The 20,595-nt window shown below is 37.6% G+C and overlaps 1 protein-coding gene across 1 annotated transcript in view; it reads right to left on the bottom strand.

Moving 5' to 3' along the window:
* The window catches only part of LOC139737856 (uncharacterized), a 42,149-nt gene extending 26,269 nt beyond the window's left edge, over positions 1-15,880 (bottom strand). Inside the window, exons 1-4 of the mRNA XM_071648526.1 lie at positions 15,501-15,880; positions 11,559-11,747; positions 8,199-8,253; positions 963-1,234 (exon numbers count right to left, since the gene is read on the bottom strand). Of these exons, the coding sequence (XP_071504627.1) occupies positions 963-1,234; positions 8,199-8,253; positions 11,559-11,747; positions 15,501-15,683 (699 nt within the window). The 5' untranslated portion in view covers positions 15,684-15,880. The remainder of the gene's footprint in view (positions 1-962; positions 1,235-8,198; positions 8,254-11,558; positions 11,748-15,500) is intronic.
* Positions 15,881-20,595: the final 4,715 nt, after the last annotated feature.

The following is a 20,595-nucleotide window of genomic DNA, read 5'->3' as shown; positions in this document are numbered from 1 at the left end:
ATCAGATTGAATTTTATACTGACAGGTTGATCTGCCAGAACAATTTTTCTCTTCTGCTATATATTTTTACTGTTGAGTCTCAGTTCAATTCTCTAGAATCCAATAAAAAGTAATCTGTCTCTTGGGGGGTCAGCACATCGATCTAATTCTTTTTTTAATATATCATTCCAAGGCCACTAGGAGATCATCAGCTGCAATGCAATTAAAAAAAACAACACACGCACATGCAGAAAAAAAAAACCCAGCACAAAACAGAGTAACAGAGTAACGGAGAAGGTTAAACTACTAGTAATCTTCTTCAATTGCTTAAAGCGAGCAAGCATTTCCATACCAGCAGTGACATGTTTACTGTCATTCATGAATATAACGTTTGGCTAATAGCTTTGTCATGACAATGAAGGACATTGCCTTGGAGATCATCACATTTTAAGGTTTCATTTTTTCCCCCTTTTGATTCTTATTTGAAGGAAAATCTATTTTATAATCAAGTTTGTTTTTTGTTTTTTGTTTTTTGACATGGGGAACAACACTCAACAAACTGAACAGTAGAGGTAATATTGCAATTAAAAAAAAAACACAAAAAAAAATGAGCACAAAAAAAATTGCATAATAATTCCATAAGAAGAAGAATCTAGTGCTGATTTGTATGCAAGACAGTCAAAAAGTTGTGATATAACATCATCTCAAGAACTAATGCATTTGCTCATAATGCATCTGTGACCAATACAATTGTTCACAATATAAAATGTGTGAGATGCAATTTTCAAACTTTTTTGTTGACATTTGTGTGCAATTTTAATGGAAGCTTTCACAGCTCTTGTTTATTTCATTCCACTCAAAATGCGCTAAATTTGCTTTGTTAAACACGGAAAAGGAGCTTCCACTAAAAGGGAGCACATGCATCAATACATATTTAGTAGATGGGATGGGTGTGACAAGTAAGTTGACCTTTGCCCTCTCACCTGCTGCTGCTGTTGTTGCTGTAGTTGTTGTTGTTGCTGCTGCTGCTGCTGCATGGCAGCCCCGCACTGGTCCTGGAGCATGGCCACCTGGTTGCGCAGCTCCCCTATGGTGAGGCTCAGCTCCTGCTTCTGCTGTTCATACACTTGGATCGCCTGGTAGTTCCTCCGCGTCTCCTGCTGGAGGTCCTGGATGGTGTGCTCCTGCTTGGCTGACTCCACGCGCGTCACCTCCCCAATCTTCTCGTGCTCTGACCGCAGGGCTTCGTACTTGGCTGGGAGATGTGGGGGGGGGGGGGAAGGGGTGAAGATGACATGGCATTGTGCATGAGAGGTGAGCATAAAAAATACAATTCAATGTGGAAGGAAAGAAGCTTTGCGATATTATAATTACCTGCAAATTTATACTGAAGCCCAAGTTATCTTAAAGGGACTATACAGTACTGGTTGAGGTGGGGATTCATGTTTTGAACATTCCAGAGTGAGATAATGAGAGACCTTTTATGAAATATGAAAGAGCATGTAATTTTAAGAAGGATTCAACCTTTATTAGGTGAAAATTGGTTTTCAAATGGCTGAGATATCCAAAAAAGTGATAATGATAAAAGGCGAAAGGCCACGCCTTTTATTAAAATCTCTTTCTTTCACTTTGTTTTGGGATATCTTAGCCATTTCAAAACCAATTCTCATCAAACAAACTTTTGATACCCCTTAGAATTGCATGCTCCTTGACATCTCATAGAGTGGTTTCTGAATATCTCGCAAAACGTTAAAAGCTAAATCCTCACCTTAATCAGAACTGTACACACCCTTTAAAAGCAAGAAAACAAAAATGGCAGATTCACAAGCATTCCTGAATGAAATCAGGTTAGTATTATAATTTACCATTGAAATTTGCAGATGACACAAAAACCCAGCAGTAGTGCCTCAAAATAGTTCTACAATGTGAGTTAGGGATAGAAACAACCAATATAAAAATTTTAATCAGTATGATCGATGTTAAGTATTGATGAATATACAAAATGTGAAAAATAGCTATAATAACTAGAACTATCACTCATTGTGATTAATATACCCCCACCCACAACTGAGGAAATTAGCTCAACCATGATTTTTTTTTTACTTTTTAATGAAAAAAAAAAAGCTAATGCAATGCACTGTCCAACAGTAAATAAATGTATTGCTCACTGTTAGTCAAATGTCCCACATCTCAAGTCAAGTGCTCAAAAACTGAGTGAGCAAGATAAATAAACTGAAGATTTCTATGGTTTTTATTAAAAATTGTATAACCATGGCGCAACACAATGTTGGATATTAAGAAAAAAATGAAGTTTTGCACAACTATATATCATAGCCATCACATGTGCCAAATTTCAAGCCAAATGCTAACAGGATGAGGGGCTTAGTTGAATTCACAATATTAGTGTATCGTTTTCATTCAAAATATACTGTTACCGTGGCAACACATTTTCAACACTGACAAAAGAGTTTTTGCACATCTAGGTAATGTACAGGTAACATATGCCAAATATGAAGCCAAAATGCTCTAAACATAGAGAGTTAGGATCTAATCGAAATGTTTGTATGATTTTCATTCAAAATGCACTGTTACCATGGCAACACATTGTTCAACAATGATGGAATACAAAGTTTGCATATCTCTGTACTACAATGGTTGCATGTGCCAAATTTCAAGCCAAATGCTCAAAGACTGAGGGAGTTACCTGAATCCAAAATATTTTATATTGATTTTCATTCAAACTATGCTGTTACCATGGCAACACAATGATCAACAATGACGAAAGGTTAAGTTTGCACATCTACATAACATAGTGGTCAGGTGTGCCAAATTTCAGGCTAAATGCTCAAAGACTGAGGGAGTTGGCGGAATCCACATGCTTTTTGGTGAAAAATGTTGTTACCATGGCAACGCATTGTTCAACAATAATGACAGATTAAGTTTGAACATCTATATGCTATAGTGGTCACCTGTGCCAAATTTTAAGCCAAATGCTTAAAGACTGAGGGAGTTAACTGAATCCAAAATATTTTTGCATGATTTTCATTCAAAATATACTGTTACCATGGCAACACATTGATCAACAATGACCAAAGACAATGTATGCTCATCTACGTACTCTAGTGGTCACATATGCCAAATTTCAAGCTTAATGCTCAAAGACTGAGGTAGTTACCTGAATTCACAATATTTTTGTATGCATTTTAGTGAAAAGCTGCTGTTACCATGGCAACCCATTGTTCACCACTGACAAAAGATTAAGTTTGCACATCTATATACTATAGTGGTTGCATGTGCCAAATTTCAAGCTAAATGCTCAAAGAGTGAGGGATTTAACTGAATCCACAATATTTTTTTTATGATTTTCATTCAAAATATGCCGTTACCATGGCAACGCATTGATCACCACTGACGAAAGATTACCTTTGCACATCTACGTACCGCAGTGGTAATGTGTGCCAAATTCTAGCTAAACGCTTAAAGACTAAAGAAAGTTAGCTGAATCCACAATATTTTTGTATGTTTTTTGGTAAAAAAAAAGCTGTTACCATGGCAACGCATTGTTCATCACTGACGAAAGATTAAGTTTGCACATCTTTATACTATAGTGGTCATGTGTGCCAAATTTCAAGTCAAATGCTCTAAGACTGAGGGAGTTAACTGAATCCACAATATTTTCGTATGACTTTCATTCAAACTATGCTGTTACCATGGCAACACATAGATAAAAAATGACGAAAGAGTAAGTATGCACATCTACATACAATAGTGGTCACATGTGCCAATTTTTAAGCCAAATGCTTGAAAACTGAAGGAGTTAGGCTAATCCACACATTTTTGTATGATTGGTAAAAAAAATTCTGTTGCCATGGCAACAGATTCATCACCACACACATGTGTTTTGCACAAATATACATTACATTGATCGTATATCCCAAATTCAAACTGAATTGCTACAAACCTAAGAGATTAGAGCAATCCACAACATTTTGTAAGATTTATATGAAAATCTTCCGTTGCCATGGCAACGCATTATGAAATACTCACGAAAAAGGTCTCTTGCACATCTGCCTGTGATAGCGGTCACACATGCCAAATTTGAAGTTGATTGCTCAAAAATTGAGAAAGTTGTTCGATCCACAAGTTTTTATGAAAATATGCCGTTGCCATGGCAACGCATTGTGCGATACTAATGAAAAAGGTGTCTTGCACATCTACCTTTGATAGCAGTCACACATGCCAAATTTGGGGTCAATTGCTCAAAAAATGAGAGAGGAGTTCGATCCACAACATTTTGCTAGATTTTTTACAAATTTGCCGTTGCCATGGCAACTCATTATGCAATACTAACGAAAAAGGTGTCTTGCACATCTCCCTTTGATAGCAGTCACACATGCTAAATTTGGGGATAATTGCTCAAAAAATGAGAGAGTAGTTCGATCCACAAGTTTTTACGAAAATATGCCGTTTCCATGGCAACGCATTATGCGATACTAACGAAAAAGGTGTCTTGCACATCTACCTTTGATAGCGGTCACACATGCCAAATTTGGGGTCAATTGCTCAAAAAATGAGAGAGGAGTTCGACCCACAAGATTTTGCAACGGACCGACCGCCCGACCGCCCGACCGCCCGCCCGACCGACCGACCGACCGACCGACCGACCGACCGACCGGCCACCCGACCTCAGGATGATTCCTATATACCCCCCCTACACACTATGTGTGGGTGGGGGTATAAAAATGTTTCCAGACTTAATCGTCTACAGTTATGGTTTATTGAGAAGAACAGTGATATCTCCTTATATTTTAGGATTTATTGTGAATTTTTTATATGGTGGGATGTTTTGTGATACAACTGACCTACATGCATCAAATGTGATATCTTGAACATTTTTAAAATCACTGCTCCCAAAGGCAAACAGGACCTTTAAAGTTACAATGACTAGAATGACAATTCCAATATTAGTGCTAAACCAGTGTTTCATTCAAGCCAGTTTCAAGTATGATATCATATTATAATCTGGGGCCGTATTCTGAGAGCTTATTAAGTGTCTGATTAGCACTTAATTACCGAATTGGTATTCTGAGAGCATGATTAAGTAGGGGGTATATTAACTACCATAGCAACAAGCGTTTTGGCGGGAAGGACCTACGCGTTTGCGCGTATCAATGCGCGTGCACCTCTGAGAGGACTTAATCACAGACTTAATTACGAATCGGTATTCTGAGGGTGTAATTAAGTATGAAAGTTAATGAAAAACTTAATGATACCAAAGAGTGTCATTAACTACTCCGATATCACGCATTACATCGTGTTTTCTCTGCCACAGCGATGCTTACCGTCTTCGGTAACCGAGGAGCGGTTGAATCTTGTTATCATGGTATCCGTAGAATTCAGAGAAAAGAAGAAATATAGCCGATCTTCCAAGAATTTTGTCATTTTATTTGAGCAAAGAGGTTGAGACCTTCGCGTGCGTAGGTGAGGGGTTATAATCAAATACCGGAGTGTGCGCACGGAGCTCTTGGGCTGTAATTACAGGGGCGTGGAGGAGCGCGCATTGAGGGCATATTTGCGCGTGTAATCATCATTTTGGCTTCTAACAACTCGTCTGATTGGATGGAATAACAATTAGATGGGAGGGACCTAAGATAATTACAGGGGACTTAATCATACCTTAATTACGTCCTCAGAATACCGATTTTGCCCATGATTAAGGGCCTATTAACTTCACGACTTAATCACGAAGTTAATTACAGACTTAATTACGACCTCAGAATACCACCCCTGGCATAGTTATGTAAAGTGTTCCTCATCTAACAGTTTCTCCAAAATAAAACTTCCAATACTTGAAAGAGTTTTTCTATTAAAAGTAGGTACATTTAAGCTTAGAATAAAGGAAAGCATGCTTCACTCATCCTCTTTGACAGAGATACAATAAACTGTATGTGTATAATTAATTTTCTTTTATACAACTCATGATAATATGACGCAGTTTGACATTCTCCAAATATTAAATAATGAGCAGAATGGCACTAACAACGTAAGCAATTTTATCACATAGCTACTTTACGATTCAAGTTAAATGATTTGCAAGATCTAAATGGTAGAAAAGTTTTCATAACCTGTCAAATGTTGCTATTTGAAGATTCACTGGCCTGTTGCATTCCTTTTGTCGGTTTTATTCAAAACCATTGTTATGTTGAAAGCAAGAGATCATAAAAGCAGAGGGGTGAAGATATGGAGTATGAGTTATAATTGCATTAATCCTCACTGCGTGCTTGAGAGCCTATTATTGGCAGTATCAAATATGCCAGGCTTTGAAATATTTTATGATGACCCAACCTCATGGAAGCACCTTCTCCTGAATAGCCTGTGTTAAGACCACATGTACATGTATTGCATGTATGTCATTTTCTTTCTTCCTTTTTGTTTTCATAACAAAGCTTAACGGTTACATTCTTCATTACTGCCTTTTTCCTTAATTGGTATGAGAAGGACATACTCTTTTTTGTCCATGCATTGAATTTGTGGAGGCGTGAAAGCTGGGCTTACTCTGATTACAGGCAACTGAGAGGAGGTACATGTACACTGTGATATGTGTGAGCACTATTAAACGATAGAGAGACTCCAACCCTAAGCATCTCCTAGACAGGAGCTTCTCCCACATGGATCACCTTCCACACTGGAGATTATACAAAATACACAATGTAGTCATAAATGTGTGCATGAAATGCACGTCACAAGCACCGAGTAGCATGTGGCCGGGATCCAAATGTGTATCCACACGCTTGCAATGCCAGTGACTGTCCTTGAGGATAGTGCATGAATGATGAAGTTAATGTCATGTTCAGTCACTCTAAGTGGTTAGTGGTTTATCAGTGGGAAGCGTGCAATTACACTGTCACATCGCTGCTTGCTGCCTATCAAAGCCGTTTTGTTTAAATCTACACAGCTAAATCCTAAGCAAAGGAAAACACATTTTTAGTAAGAATATAAACTGCCTGAGCAGGAGAATAGGAGATTTCTTTAAAAATGGTCTTTTGACAGGAGAGCTGGAGTCGTGACAATATCCAATTACCATGGACAATATCAGTGCTATTCCAAGTCACCTATGATCCCTGTGCATCATTCTTCTGAACATTTTTTTCCCCCTTAACAAGACACCATGTATGGCAAATGGAAATTGAGGCTGATTTTTTTTTTCTGCAGTTGTACAATTAGACTTTGCCGCTGGCAAACCAAATGTATTTTTACACATTGATTTATCAGTGAAGTGTTTGGCAACCATCCAATTAATATCACAAAATATACAACATCTATGTGAATACATGCAGGGTACCAGGTGGCTGCAGATCAATATGATTTGAAGTCTGAACCACAACCACTGTATGGTGTACAATGTGCAGCCATAAAACTTCAGTTACTTTGGATGTACAATGGAGATTGTACATGTACATTCACTCTTAACCTGCACAAACTTGGTTCAGCTTCTTAGCTTCAGACTCAAGATGAATACATCTTTACCACAACTCTCCCAAAAGATAGCCATCAATTCATGAGACACTGAAGATTTTCGTGTTTGTACAATGGTGTGCATCGAGGTTTCAAATAATGTATATAGTGCACTGAACTACACAGTAGGCTTACAACAAATAAATCATAAAACTTCCTTTATTATAACCAACCACTTCACCAATATATATGAATCCTGTGCATGCCTTTATTACAAATTTTATACACTGAAAACAATACCACTTGCCTGAGGCTCCCAGACAGTTTTTAAAATTGTTTTTGTTTGTAACAACTACATTATGTGTACATATTATGCAAGTACTACATATGCAATCTGGGCTCCAAGTACTGCTACGTATTTGGGACGTACATGAGACCTGTACAGTTTGACACCATGTCAGACCAAAATATTTGAGAATTTGAGTTAACAGGTTAAACATGACTGTTCTTAAGGCACAGTATTTCAAAGCAAAAAAGAAAAAAAAAAAGAAAGAAAGAAAGAAAGAAAGAAAACAAATGGGCACACAGCTACACCAAAGACTAAGCAGAGATGCCATACCAAACTTCCCATGAGACCAAGCAGTTGTACAGTTGTACTTTTCAGTGTTTCATTCAACTACGTTAGAAACACATAAACTTATTAGAATGCAATGATTAAACAAACACACACAAATTGATCAGAAAGGCATTCAAAAAGTACTTACCTTTCATTTCCATAAGTAGTTGTATTGAATGTGAAGCGTTACTCCTAAAGTTTTCCTGAAAGAAAGAAGAAGAAGAAAATATCATGGCAATGACACCTAAACTGGCAAAACTGCAATTAAATCATACGATTGCATGCTTCTCCTCCAAAGTTGTTCAACTTTTATGTCTACAGACTAATGACGAAAGTGTCAGCAACAGGCAAGTTTTTAACCAGCTAAGAATAATAATAATAATAATAATAATAATGATGATGATGATGATAACAATAATAATGATAATAATAATAATAATAATAATAATAATAATAATAATAATAATAATAATAATAATAACAATAACAATGATAATAATAAGAATGATCGATGAGAAAAAAAATGTACAGTCCCTAACTCATACAGTATTTCCCCAACAACCAAATCTATCACGTCGATGAGCAAATTTGGGCAATCCTTCGTTGCCTGATGTTTCTTCTTCACAACCAATGTGATCATCACGAGCATCACTATAGTGAATTGGTGTAAAAGCAGTGACAATGACTGAATTCAGTAAACGACTCCTTTCTGTCTTGTTTTAATTCAACAGCGGAGACACACACAAATATCCATCCAAGCTGTAATATTTACACATGTTCACATTTCTGCATACATTTGTGTACAAGCACTGTGGACCCTGCAATCGGAAGACACCATAATATGTTGCATCCTTTTCAGTGAAACCTCACAATCTATCGTACGTACATGTAGTTACATTACTGTACATGCTACTGCAATTGTACACAGCAGCATCAGACATTGGCAGAATGTCCTTAATAAAAACTTGAAAGTTCTACAGGTATACCACTGCACACTGCTGACATAGAAAAAAAGACAAGTGTATACAAAGAACAAAATATAACCAGTATATGGAATCAACATAAATCAACTGCAAGACGTTTCTTCAAATGTTTGTGTACATTTTTCAATGCAAACTGTTTTTCCCCCTAGTTTAATTTGAATTATACAAGTGATATGACATTTCATTTGCTTGTTTGGGATGTCAAAACTATTTGCACGAAATCTAACTTGACTGATTTTCATTCAATGTAAAAAAGGTGTAACCCACGATATTGCTCTGGAGATCTTTGTCATTTAGAAAAATCAAACGGACCCCTGCTCTGCTTTTTGTTTACCGCTACACAAAAATCAGATCCCCTTGTATTGCATTGTAGTGTATTGTTCATACAGGATTATAGAGAGCAACCTACAGGTGTACATGTATGGGATGCATAGAACGTATCAACTGTGATTGCTCCAGGAACTTTATCGAGTACAATAATGCATGAAGGACACAGAGAAACGTCCACTGCACTCAAAAGACCCTTTCAATTTGTCGGAGCAACAATTGAAACGACTCCCTTCTTTATCAGCAATGTCTGCACTGTAAAGCTCAACCCCCTCCCCCCCCAAAAAAAAAAATACAAAGAAACAAACAAACCCAAACAAAACATTTCTTTGCTAGATAATCAACTGTATCTAATTGAAATGCTAGTGGCAGCAGCGTGGTATCATCCATCAAATGGCAGATGGTATGTTCTTATCATATTCAATTAAGCTGATGTACTCAATTGTCTGTTATTGAGCACTCTGTCTCTTGTATCATTGTATCTCATTATTTACCTCTGCCAAAGGAGGAGGTTATGTTTTCATTACCATTGGTTTGTTTGTTTGTTTGTTTGACTGTGTGCAAAATACATGTGATGTAACTCAAAAAGTTGTGCAAGGATTTGGATAAAACTTGCAGGAAAGGTTGAGAACGATACAAGTAACAGATGATTTAATGTTGGTAGTGATCTGGGAATTCTTATGGATTTTATGAAGGATTTTCAATATTTTGGCAGGTAGGGTCAATGAACTTGGGAGTTCAAGCTGCGTATTTTTGAGATTTCATATGCGCACTACAGTGCATGCTCTAGTTTCTGGTCCACGGCAAGGCGCGTTGCGCAGCTGGCATTGATGATGTAACAAAAGGTTTCTATATTGGGAAATTGGGCGATTTTCAGCATGCTTACGTATGGGTAGAAAGCACTGATCTCTATGGAAGAACAAGATCATCGGTGGAAAATAGCAGCTTGGCAGAGGTCTGTGCTCTCAGAGTGATCCTCTAGTTACAAATTGCTTGGAAAGGCAGTGATGTCTGTCAGATGCTCCACATATAAAATATTATCACTAATGTTTATCATTAAGATCATCATAATCATTATCATTACTGAAAATGACTACAATGTGTGATACCATGTAATATACACAGCTCTGCAAATCATTTCGTACAATACACTATCAGTGGGCAACACACACGCACTACAAATAATTACTCTACCATGCAGTTTGTCCGTGGGATTTTCAGACTGAAGTTTACTCTGAGCAAACGTGCCTTGTAATCATGGGAAAACAGCTATCAAAAAAAAAAAAAAAATTCACACATGGATGATTTGCAGTAAGCCCATAGATGAAGCAGTATACAAGTGTATATGAGGTTTGTTTAATGTGGCATGAGTCAACATACATATGTACACTGAGCCAAGCATGTGACAACAGGAACAAACACTTCTCTATTGAGAGATCATATTTATCCCCAAAATACCACAATTTTTGTCTTCATTACACCAAATGCTATTTTGTATTTATCTATCTATTTGAAGAGTTTGTTCGCAAAAACCGATAAGTCCATTTTTTAAGATTTTGAAGTACGGTCTCTGTCATAAAGTACAAAATAATACCTTTTAAATGATATATTGGTCACTACATATAAAGGTACATTTTTGAAGTTATGGTCAAAAGAAGCAAAAAATTTCTTATTATTTTCCTCATTTTTCTTGACCTTTAATCGCAAATATCTCCATTTGGCAAATATGGACTTATCAGTTTTTGCGAACAAACACTTCATTTATTTTTTCACTTCAAACCCTTGCCATGTCACCTTACATTTGCTGAGAAAACAGTATGACAATACTGTAAAAGTGGATATTTTCGTGTGACTAATTTTTCGCGCCTGGCTGGCTGGGTCGGAAGAGTTTCGCATGTTTTTAATTCCGCGGAATCAAGACATCACGCACAGGCACATATGGCAAGCAAAAATATTCGCGTGCTTTTATTTTCGTGCTAGTTTCTGGTTGCGCGAAATGCGCGAAAATTTGAACACCGCGAAAATTTCCACTTTTACAGTAACAGGAGAATTTCTAATACCTTGGAAGTTGGTTTCTAGAAATCAATTTTCAGGCACCGCGAGATCTAGAGTTTGTACAAAATCGCACACGGACCAAGAGTTGTTTTTGCGTCACTGCGAGACTGACTGCCCATTAAAATGTGTTGCCTTCTACCTACCAGTGATGACTGTGCTGCCTGCTTCTCCTTCATGAGAGACCCCACTTGGGTCATGAGCTCGTCTTTGCCGCGGTTGATCTGGTCCCGCTCCTGCGCGCATGACTCTTTCTCCGTCTTGAGTAGAGAGTTGACTTTGTTGGCATCGCCGATCTGACTCTGGAGCGCCTCACTACGCTTCTCCAGGTGTACCTGCAGTAGGTGTTTATCAGAAATATGCCATGACAGTCCCATAAATGAACATGACAAACAGAGTATTAAATGCGGAATTTGTAGAGGATTGACCAAGATGAATGACAGCTAGTTTCCTGCGTTACACTACCCATGACTTAAGTTAAGTACATGTACACTTGTAAACCACAAACCACAGTTCTCACTGAAGGAAGCAAGCATAATTAATCACACCTCTTTCAATGTGACAACAAATCAAAGTAAAATACAGTTCACCAGTAATCCAAGCAAAAACATTCCCCAAAGGAGTAATACAGCTTCTTGTGGTTGAAATACAATTATGAATATTGTATTTGAGATTATCACAGTTCAAATTACACTGGCTTTTCCTTATATGTGTATGTTGCCCATAATTGTCATCATTAGAGAGAGCTGCATAGCAAAAGCCGTCTTGTCATGGAACTATGACATTCTCTCCCAGGAGCTTCACATTTGTTTTCAAAGCCAACAGCAAACAACAATGACAACAACAACAAAAAGAAGCATACAAAACAACAACCAAAACACAAAAACAAAAGATTTTCACACATGTAAAAATCTTTGGTATTTGTTTGGTTGTTGCTGTTTTTCTCAAGTTTTCTTGTACATTTGGACATCTTCTGCCTTGGATGATCTGTTACAACACAACATTCCTGATCTATCATGAGCAGAATCACGCTACAGAGCTCTGTATGCATGTTTCTACTCTAACAATGACCTTTCCACGAGCCACGTCACAGTAACCTGATCATATACCAGTACTGTTTGTTGTTCGCACTTCTAGACCTAAATTGTAATGATACATTATCCATGTCATTAGTATGGTCAAAATTATTTGTCTGGCTTTCCTCAATTCTTTTGGTGCATTAGTTTAATTCATTTTGAAAGTTATATCCCCCCACTACAATTTGGTCAGGAAACTTTAGAGTCTATCAATAGTCGTTTTATCATTATTTACACACAATAGCATGTCCTTGACACATTACTCAGCCATGTCATTTTGATTTCCGGCTGGCCAATGCAAAAGTGTTAGTGTTTGCGAGTTGAAGTGTGTGCTGGGCGGTGGCCCTTGCTAGCTGACACATACACGTACATGCAGCCGAAGTCTTGATGTAGAGTGTACCAAGACTCCGTCGCAGAGTTGAGATACATCTTGTACATCCTAGTGATTGATCAGAAGTCCTCCAATCAATTGTAACTTTGGTATCAAATCTTAAATCCTACAGAATGACAATGAGGAGTCTTTTATTTTTTTTGACGTTATTGCTCTCCTCTAGAGACAGACAGAAGGTTGTACTATACAAATGTACCTCGCTGTGTGGTGAGGTACCTCACCCTTCTCGATTGTGTCTAATTCACAGCCCTAGATCGGCAAATTTAATTTTGTACAGCAAAATAAATATTTCGAGAGTGCATTGCACTCACCAGATTAATGAATTATGCAACATTTTGGTAGAATTTTCATGACAAAAAGATGCAACTACTAGCCCGTCAGTACGGTCGTAACAGCTCTTCAACATATGATGCATCACGCGTTACCCCGGGGTACCACCTTGTGTAGCGCCGCCTCACGTCCATTCGAGGACAGCCGCAGAGAAATGCATGCACTGTGTGTGCGTGTACAGTAATTCCCATGCCACTGCATGCGATACTCTACTATACACTGTACATGCATGGTATACTACAATAAGTACTGTTCTAGCAATATAACGTGTGCTTCAGTGCAGTGCAGTGCAGTGGCTAGCGCGCGCTAGCTCCAGCACCAAAATAATTTCTCACTTTTTGGCACCCAGGGTACAATCTTAAAAAAAAAAAAAATAATTCAACAAAATGGCTGATTTTTATTTGGTAATCCCGGCCGGGATACCATTTAGGTCATCATATGAATCCGTTAGCCGATCACATGCGAGGTACATGTACAAAGTGTAGATTTCTTCTTCTTCTAAACACAAATCTGTTTTAATAAAACACATAGATTTCTATGTGTTAACTTTTATTAAAACACGTACCTTGCATGTGATTGGCTAACGGATTCAAAATGGCGACTTACAGCTAGCGAACGGCGATGTTGCGATATGAATACAAATTTCTGCGATCTAACCTAGTTACCGGTACTGTGAGTAGCGATTTCTCGATTGCACAATGTGAGATCGAAAGTTACCCCAAATGCTGCATAATGTGTCATGTCATGTCAAACTTGTTTGAATGTAAAAAAGCTGTATGAAATTGGGTCTATCATATTCAAACGTTTGGTCTGTGCACGACCACTGGCAGATCATCCCTACACAGGAGCCAGTATGATAGCCTTCGGTCTGTACAGGAGGGGATCCGTGAAGCCAGATGCAGCTCTCTGCGGAACATATCCCCGATGACCATGATGACCAGTTAAACTTACACTTACAGACCGTTCTTTCGGTCCAAATATAATTTAACTAGAGTAAAATATCCCGTTTGCGCAATTCTGGCGGTGTTGTTGATGTCTTTCTCGTGTTTTTCTGAATTTTTTTGATGGTAACATCCACTTTCCGAACAAAAATGGCGGCCCACATCGGGTCACGAAAGTTCTATTTTATGTCAGGATATGTTTTCAAAATCCATGAGCATCGGGAAAACGACAAAAAATCAAGTTTCTTGGACCATTATTTCTTAATTGTTATGTTAAGAAGTACCGAAAATTTTATTTTGGACGCGATATGTTGTCATTTAGGTAAGAAAATTTCACTTTCGTCAGATATCGTGCCCATTTTATCGGTTGGTTTTTGTTGATTGCTAGTAGTGTGTTAGTATGTGTAGCATAGTGTGCATGTACATGTAACAGTGCAATGCTGTGTTTAGCGGTATAAATTTATTACAGCGTATGTTGTAGGGTTGGACCTACTATTCATCGACCGCCTAATGTTTATTTGCTTGATAAGAATATTTAACACTGAAATTCACGTAAAAAACTTGACCTACGTGGTTGAGAAAATCCAGCCCTATCAAATGCCGTTGTTCCCTTTTCGATTCGAAGTTTCAGTGCAAAAATATCGCCGACGAACTTGCGTGGCCTCGTTTCAGCTCCCCGCGGTAAATCGCATTATTAGGATCGACTGCTGTTTTTGCATTGACAATGCACGCAAACCGAGTTGTATTGAAGACCATGTTGTACAAAGCTTTTTAGAAGCCTTTTAGAAACTTCCATAGACATTACATTGTGCCGTCATTACGATTCGGTGAAAATATTCATTGGAAATTTTGTCCTTGATTAAAACCATTAATGAACAGTGAATTATCGCGTTTTCCCACACCATCCTCATCTACATTCAAAGCCAATCCATTTTTATGTGCTTTGCGCGCAGAGAAGTGCATACTAAGTGTTCAGTGCGCGAATTTATACGTGGTCGGGTTAAAAGAAGGTGGTCGATATGTAACTGCTAGTAGGGCTACCATACCTGCTGCGAACGGCTGCACGGCCGCTTACTGCCGCAGTTACTCTACACTGTAGACTGTCTATAGGATTCTTTCTACATCGTACAGTAAATGGATACTCAGTAGGGTATCTAGTCTAGTCAAATGGGAAAGTAAAGGTTTACATTTAAGGCTGTATTAAATGCGTTATAGAGTGCCTGCCGTTCGTTACAACTCATAGTCATGAAATGAACTGGCATTAAAAATGTTGCATTGTTGGTTAGAACTACGTTAACTTTAACTTGTTTAAGTTTGATCTAGACTGAAAGTCTAGATCTAGTCATTCACCTTTTTCATTGCCAACTCTTCCAACGTGACTGTCATCTCTTGTACTTGTCTTTGCAGAAGACGACTTCTGGACGAAACATTCCAGTAATTGAAGGCTAAAATGCATATAACGACGAGCAGTCCCAGGGTCAGAAGTTGTGGAGTACGCCCTGGCCTCCCTCTCGCAACACCGTTGGACACCATTTTCGGTCGGAAAGGAAATTATTTCCAGACTTACGTAAGGGTTCTAGATCTATTTGTTAACAACCACAACCTTCTAAGGAGATTTCTCTGTAGCTTCCTTTTGTGGTACGACAGGAAATAGCGCGGTGAAGAAGTTTCTTGTCTTGCCTTCGCCCCAGCTCGCCCGTATATACTGGCCCGGGGTTCGGTTTGCGCACTTCTTATGCAGTGACTCCACAGAAAGAGTTCTATGATGAGTGACCAGCTCTCAGTAGGATCGGGTGTGGGTGGCTGTTTGTACGGTACACGTACAAGGTACGTACAAGCTAATACGTGGAGCTACGTGGATTCCTTTCGCATGCAAATGTATGGTACCACTAAAACAGTAATAATAATATTAAAAGAATATTTGTACATGGGATCGGTTTCAGCCGTATGACTGTATTGTATCTCGCCTAAAGCTGTACCATAGTACACGTACATACAACTCTATGGGTTCTACGGTATAAAAGAGATGGTTCATTGAATTCTACAATGTGTTATAAATTACTTGATCTCTTTTTTTTTTCTTCTCACACCATAAACTGTCACTTTCAAAGAAGTTAGGTCTTGATAACTTTGTTGACTTGTCTTGTTGAGGGTATAACTAAAACCAATAAACAATAATACAGTTAACAACAAAATTATTCATACCCCTGAGCAATTATTAGTTCTGAGTAAATTTCTTACAAGTGAAGGATGGAGTGATGGTGATTGGGTGTTAACTTTTTACTCTTATTTGTCCTCGGTAAATTGACATTAGTTTCACCTCATTTGCAAAACAATAGAAATGTTGAGATATAACACTCGGTCACCATCACTCCATCCTTTACTTGTAAGAAATGTGCTCAAAACTAAAAATGTCCCAGGGTATGAATAATTTTGTTGTTAACTGTATATGTATCCAATCATATTTGAATGTTATTTCTTTTTTTGTGGGCTATTTCTCTTTTATTTAAGAATGAGATAAATACTTTTGACATATTTATTTGATAAGAAACATGGTTTTAAAGGACAAGTTCACCTTCATGAACATAAGGATTGAGAGAATGCAGCAATATTAGTAGAACACATCATTGAAAGTTTGAGGAAGATTGGACATCGAGGCAAAAGTTATGAATTTTTAAAATTTTTGTGTTGGAACCGCTGGATGAGGAGACTACTACAGCTTGTGAGTCATATGCGTACAACAGTATAAAGAAAATGTAAAGAAAATTCAACATATTTTCACTTTTTTCGCATAATAAAAGAGCACTTGACTTGCTTCTTTCTAAAGGCAGGGGGAATAATATTACCCATAACATATGTCGGTAACGAGTCAAGGGAATGTGTACTTTTTTCAAAAGATGAAATTTTGTGAAATTCTCTGTATATTTTCCTTATATTGTTGTACGCATGTGACATCTACGTTATTCATACACTGCAGTAGTCTTCTCATCCAGCGGTTAATGCACAAAAACTTCATAAATTCGTAACTTTTGAACGGATTGTCCGATTTTCCTCAAACTTTCAATGATGTGTTCTACTAATATTGCTACATTCTCTCAATCCTTATGTTTATGAAAGTGAACTTGTCCTTTAAGTGAAAATGTATTGTGTGCACAGTATGCACCCATATGTTTTGAAACCTTCAGGCAACAAATATGTTTTGTTTTTTCCTGAACTTCTTTGTCCCCGATGGTGGTTATTTGAAAATGGTACATGATTTGATAGTCTTTGTAAGGTACATGAGTTCAACCCATAGCAAAAGTAATACTAGAATAAGATTAATTCACACAGGTCTACAGAACTAATGCATTTGTTTTTTCATTAAACATGTCATTTCTGATTGATGTATAGGTACAATCAATGTACCGGTACTTGAATTCTGCATGATATCCTCAAACTAAATACATTGTACTTATCAGACCATGGCAGAGACTCCATCCCAAAGCACCTTCTGATCTGGAGATTCTCCCGCCCGAAACCCCTGGCAAACGGGAGACTCCAAGTTGATGTGTGCGAAGCGCGAAGTTCCTAGGGTTCTAGATGCTCTCTGGTGCTATCTAAGGTTTATTTTTTCAACATACGATAGCAATAAGTAAGAAATCCTTTCCAACGGGAGACACAGAGCCAGGGCGGGAGAAATTAACTCTCAAGCGGGAGAACGGGAGATTTTGCAAAAATGGGTTTTCGGCGGGAGATCTCCCGTCTTCGTTGGAGTCTCTGCCATGGAGCCACATCATGAGTTGTATTGTAGCTCCATGTTCAGACATAATGCATAGGCCTGTAAAGCAATTTGTACTTCAAGTCATTAAATGTCTCAATGCTTCATCACTATTAAAGTCCCTCAAAATGTAAACAATTTCCCATTAACATACAACCATTAAAACATGCACACACAACATAGCTCACTTACTGTACATCACACAGTCACTCTAACAACGCGATACCAAATATGTCATCACTTGTTGATATATATTTGCTTTTAATTTCATGCAATGCACTTGAAAACATTTGGATTAGAATTATCTCAAAATATACCAAGCCAAGATATTTGTCAGCTTGGCCTACATGACAATGTACCAGGTACTTGGTGAGAGTTCACTTGGCATATTGTGATGCCTCTCAGCTATTTATGATGGTAGTTTACCTGAAGCTGTATCTGAGAGATGACCGTTATAATTGCTTCATGTTAATGATCTGAGATACTCTGCTCGAACTATTCAATAATCTTCCATATGTCTGACTTGATTAATTAAAACGCACAATCACATCATGTGCAGCTAAGTGAAAACATTCTCTTTGGAACTGTAACCAAAATGTGTCACATTTGGCTACAGATGGGCCAATGGTAAAGCATGTTTAGTACAATTTGTACTTGTGTTTCTCAGAAGATGTTGAGCAAATAATCACGTGTCCTAATAAACACCATCCTCGTCACACTCATGAGAAATATTTTAGACACAAGTGGTGTCAGCTATACAGTGAGTCTTCTCCTTTCTCTGCTGGGATCTTGATTCCTGCGAGCAAAAATCACCTAGAAAAGGTGCTGTTTCTTATCTGAGGAAACAGAAAGTTTAGATGCTACTTCTCCAAAGTGAACCTCTTGCGAGATTACGGGTCATGTGTCAGATTTCTTAACCTTCTTCTTTTTTTTCATTACTCTTCTGTACTTATTCTGGAGCCTGTGTTTGATGGTATGAACATTGAATAGCTAACAGCAGCCTGTCTCATGTTTTTGTTTGTTCTTTTGTTTTCTTTTTCTTTTTGCTACCAGGCAAATTATATTTCTAACTCCAACACGAAGTGCCTTGTCAGAGGTGATGTAGTACTTTAAAAATGCACACATCCCCCTCAACAAAGATGGAATGTACACTAGAAAACATTCATCTGTATTCACCTGTAAACAGTGATTTTTCTATCTTGAAGTTCTTCCCCCTCAATAATTTCTAGCTATAAGGTGCATTGGTGACTATAATAATGCTCAACCATGAGAACAGAAAAGGGCAATGCTGAAAATCAATTGGAGAAAACCTTCTGCCTGTGAGTGCACAAGCCCAAAAGAGTGAGACTTGAAATGATCTGCGAAACACAAGTATTGAGCAATGGAATGTTTAGAGGCATGAATACATATAACTGTAAAGGGTATGCAAAAAATAAAAATAGAATAAAATAAATTTGATATGTCAGATGGAAGATGAATTCTGGCAATCATGACAACATTGAAACACTTCTCAAGATAACTAGATAAATAAACTTTGAAAATTTCTTTGATACTAAAAAACCTCGAAATGTTAACTTGTTATTTTTTTGTCTTCTACAGCAAAACTCCCCTTTCTCTTCCAAGATACTGATTGTGTAACAACACTTTTCCCTTCACTACCGTTTGTAGAAGAGATTTGCTCAACATGTTTCATCTGTGGATCAAGAATCAGTCAACACGGCCAAACACCCATTAAAACCTACAGCAAGCTGCTCTCAAAAGGGGTACATTCAGAAGCATTAACAGTCTCTTGTGGATAATGTGTACCTTTTTACATTCTCATCTTATGCTGCTCTCAATAAAAAAATTAATAAAATGATGAGAAAAAAAACGCAAATAAAAACATATCCTTTAAGGAGAATACAAAATAATCTGTGGAATCTGCCAGTATACTTAAGGGGTAACATTGTTGCTTAAGAGACCAATGATTTATGCTGAATTTGCAATTATTCTTAATCAAATTTTATAATCATATGTGACATGGTATTTCCAAATTCTTTTTCTTCAATGCAAGGAAGGTTTGAACAGCCATGTTTTAACATACACGTATGTTTCATCATGTAATTGTATTAACAGCAAGTTGTTACTTCCTGTGAACTGATAAAACACAAAACAAAATGAGCCAAAATGAAAGTAAAAGTACAACTGTATAACTGCCATGAGACAGAGCCAGATGCTGTTGAATTCATCTATGTGCAGCAAAGCTGGCATTGTTTCATCTACAGCTGTTTCCTTTTCAGTTTTGAAACCACTTTCTTTTGTGTGTGTGTGTGTGTGTATGTGTGTGTGTGTATAGTTTGGTGCTGCATCATCAGCCTATGACAAATTTTATCATGCATTGCTATTATTTCATATTAAAAGGTAGAACAAATATTCCTCATTCATCTGAGGCATATTTTGGTCATATACCATTACACCATCATCACAAGTCTCTAAACTGCTAAATCTAAACGTGATCCTTAAATTGGTAACACAGGAGATACATATAAAAGTTAATATTTCTGTTTCCAACTGGAAAGTTTGTCAGAAAAATGTTGTGCAAATCTAATGAATTTGCCCAGTTCCATCCATTTTCAGCAGTATAAGATGTGCAGTAAAAATCTTTAACCAATATAAGTAGGAGATGACACTTAAAAAAAGGAATTTTCC

Source organism: Diadema antillarum, unplaced genomic scaffold (assembly GCF_040938485.1).
Source record: "Diadema antillarum isolate AM-2024a unplaced genomic scaffold, OU_Dant_1.0 seq00000710_RagTag, whole genome shotgun sequence".
Taxonomy (NCBI): domain Eukaryota; kingdom Metazoa; phylum Echinodermata; class Echinoidea; order Diadematoida; family Diadematidae; genus Diadema; species Diadema antillarum.
Note: the sequence above shows the minus strand (reverse complement) of the source record. Positions and strands in the feature narration are given on the sequence as shown.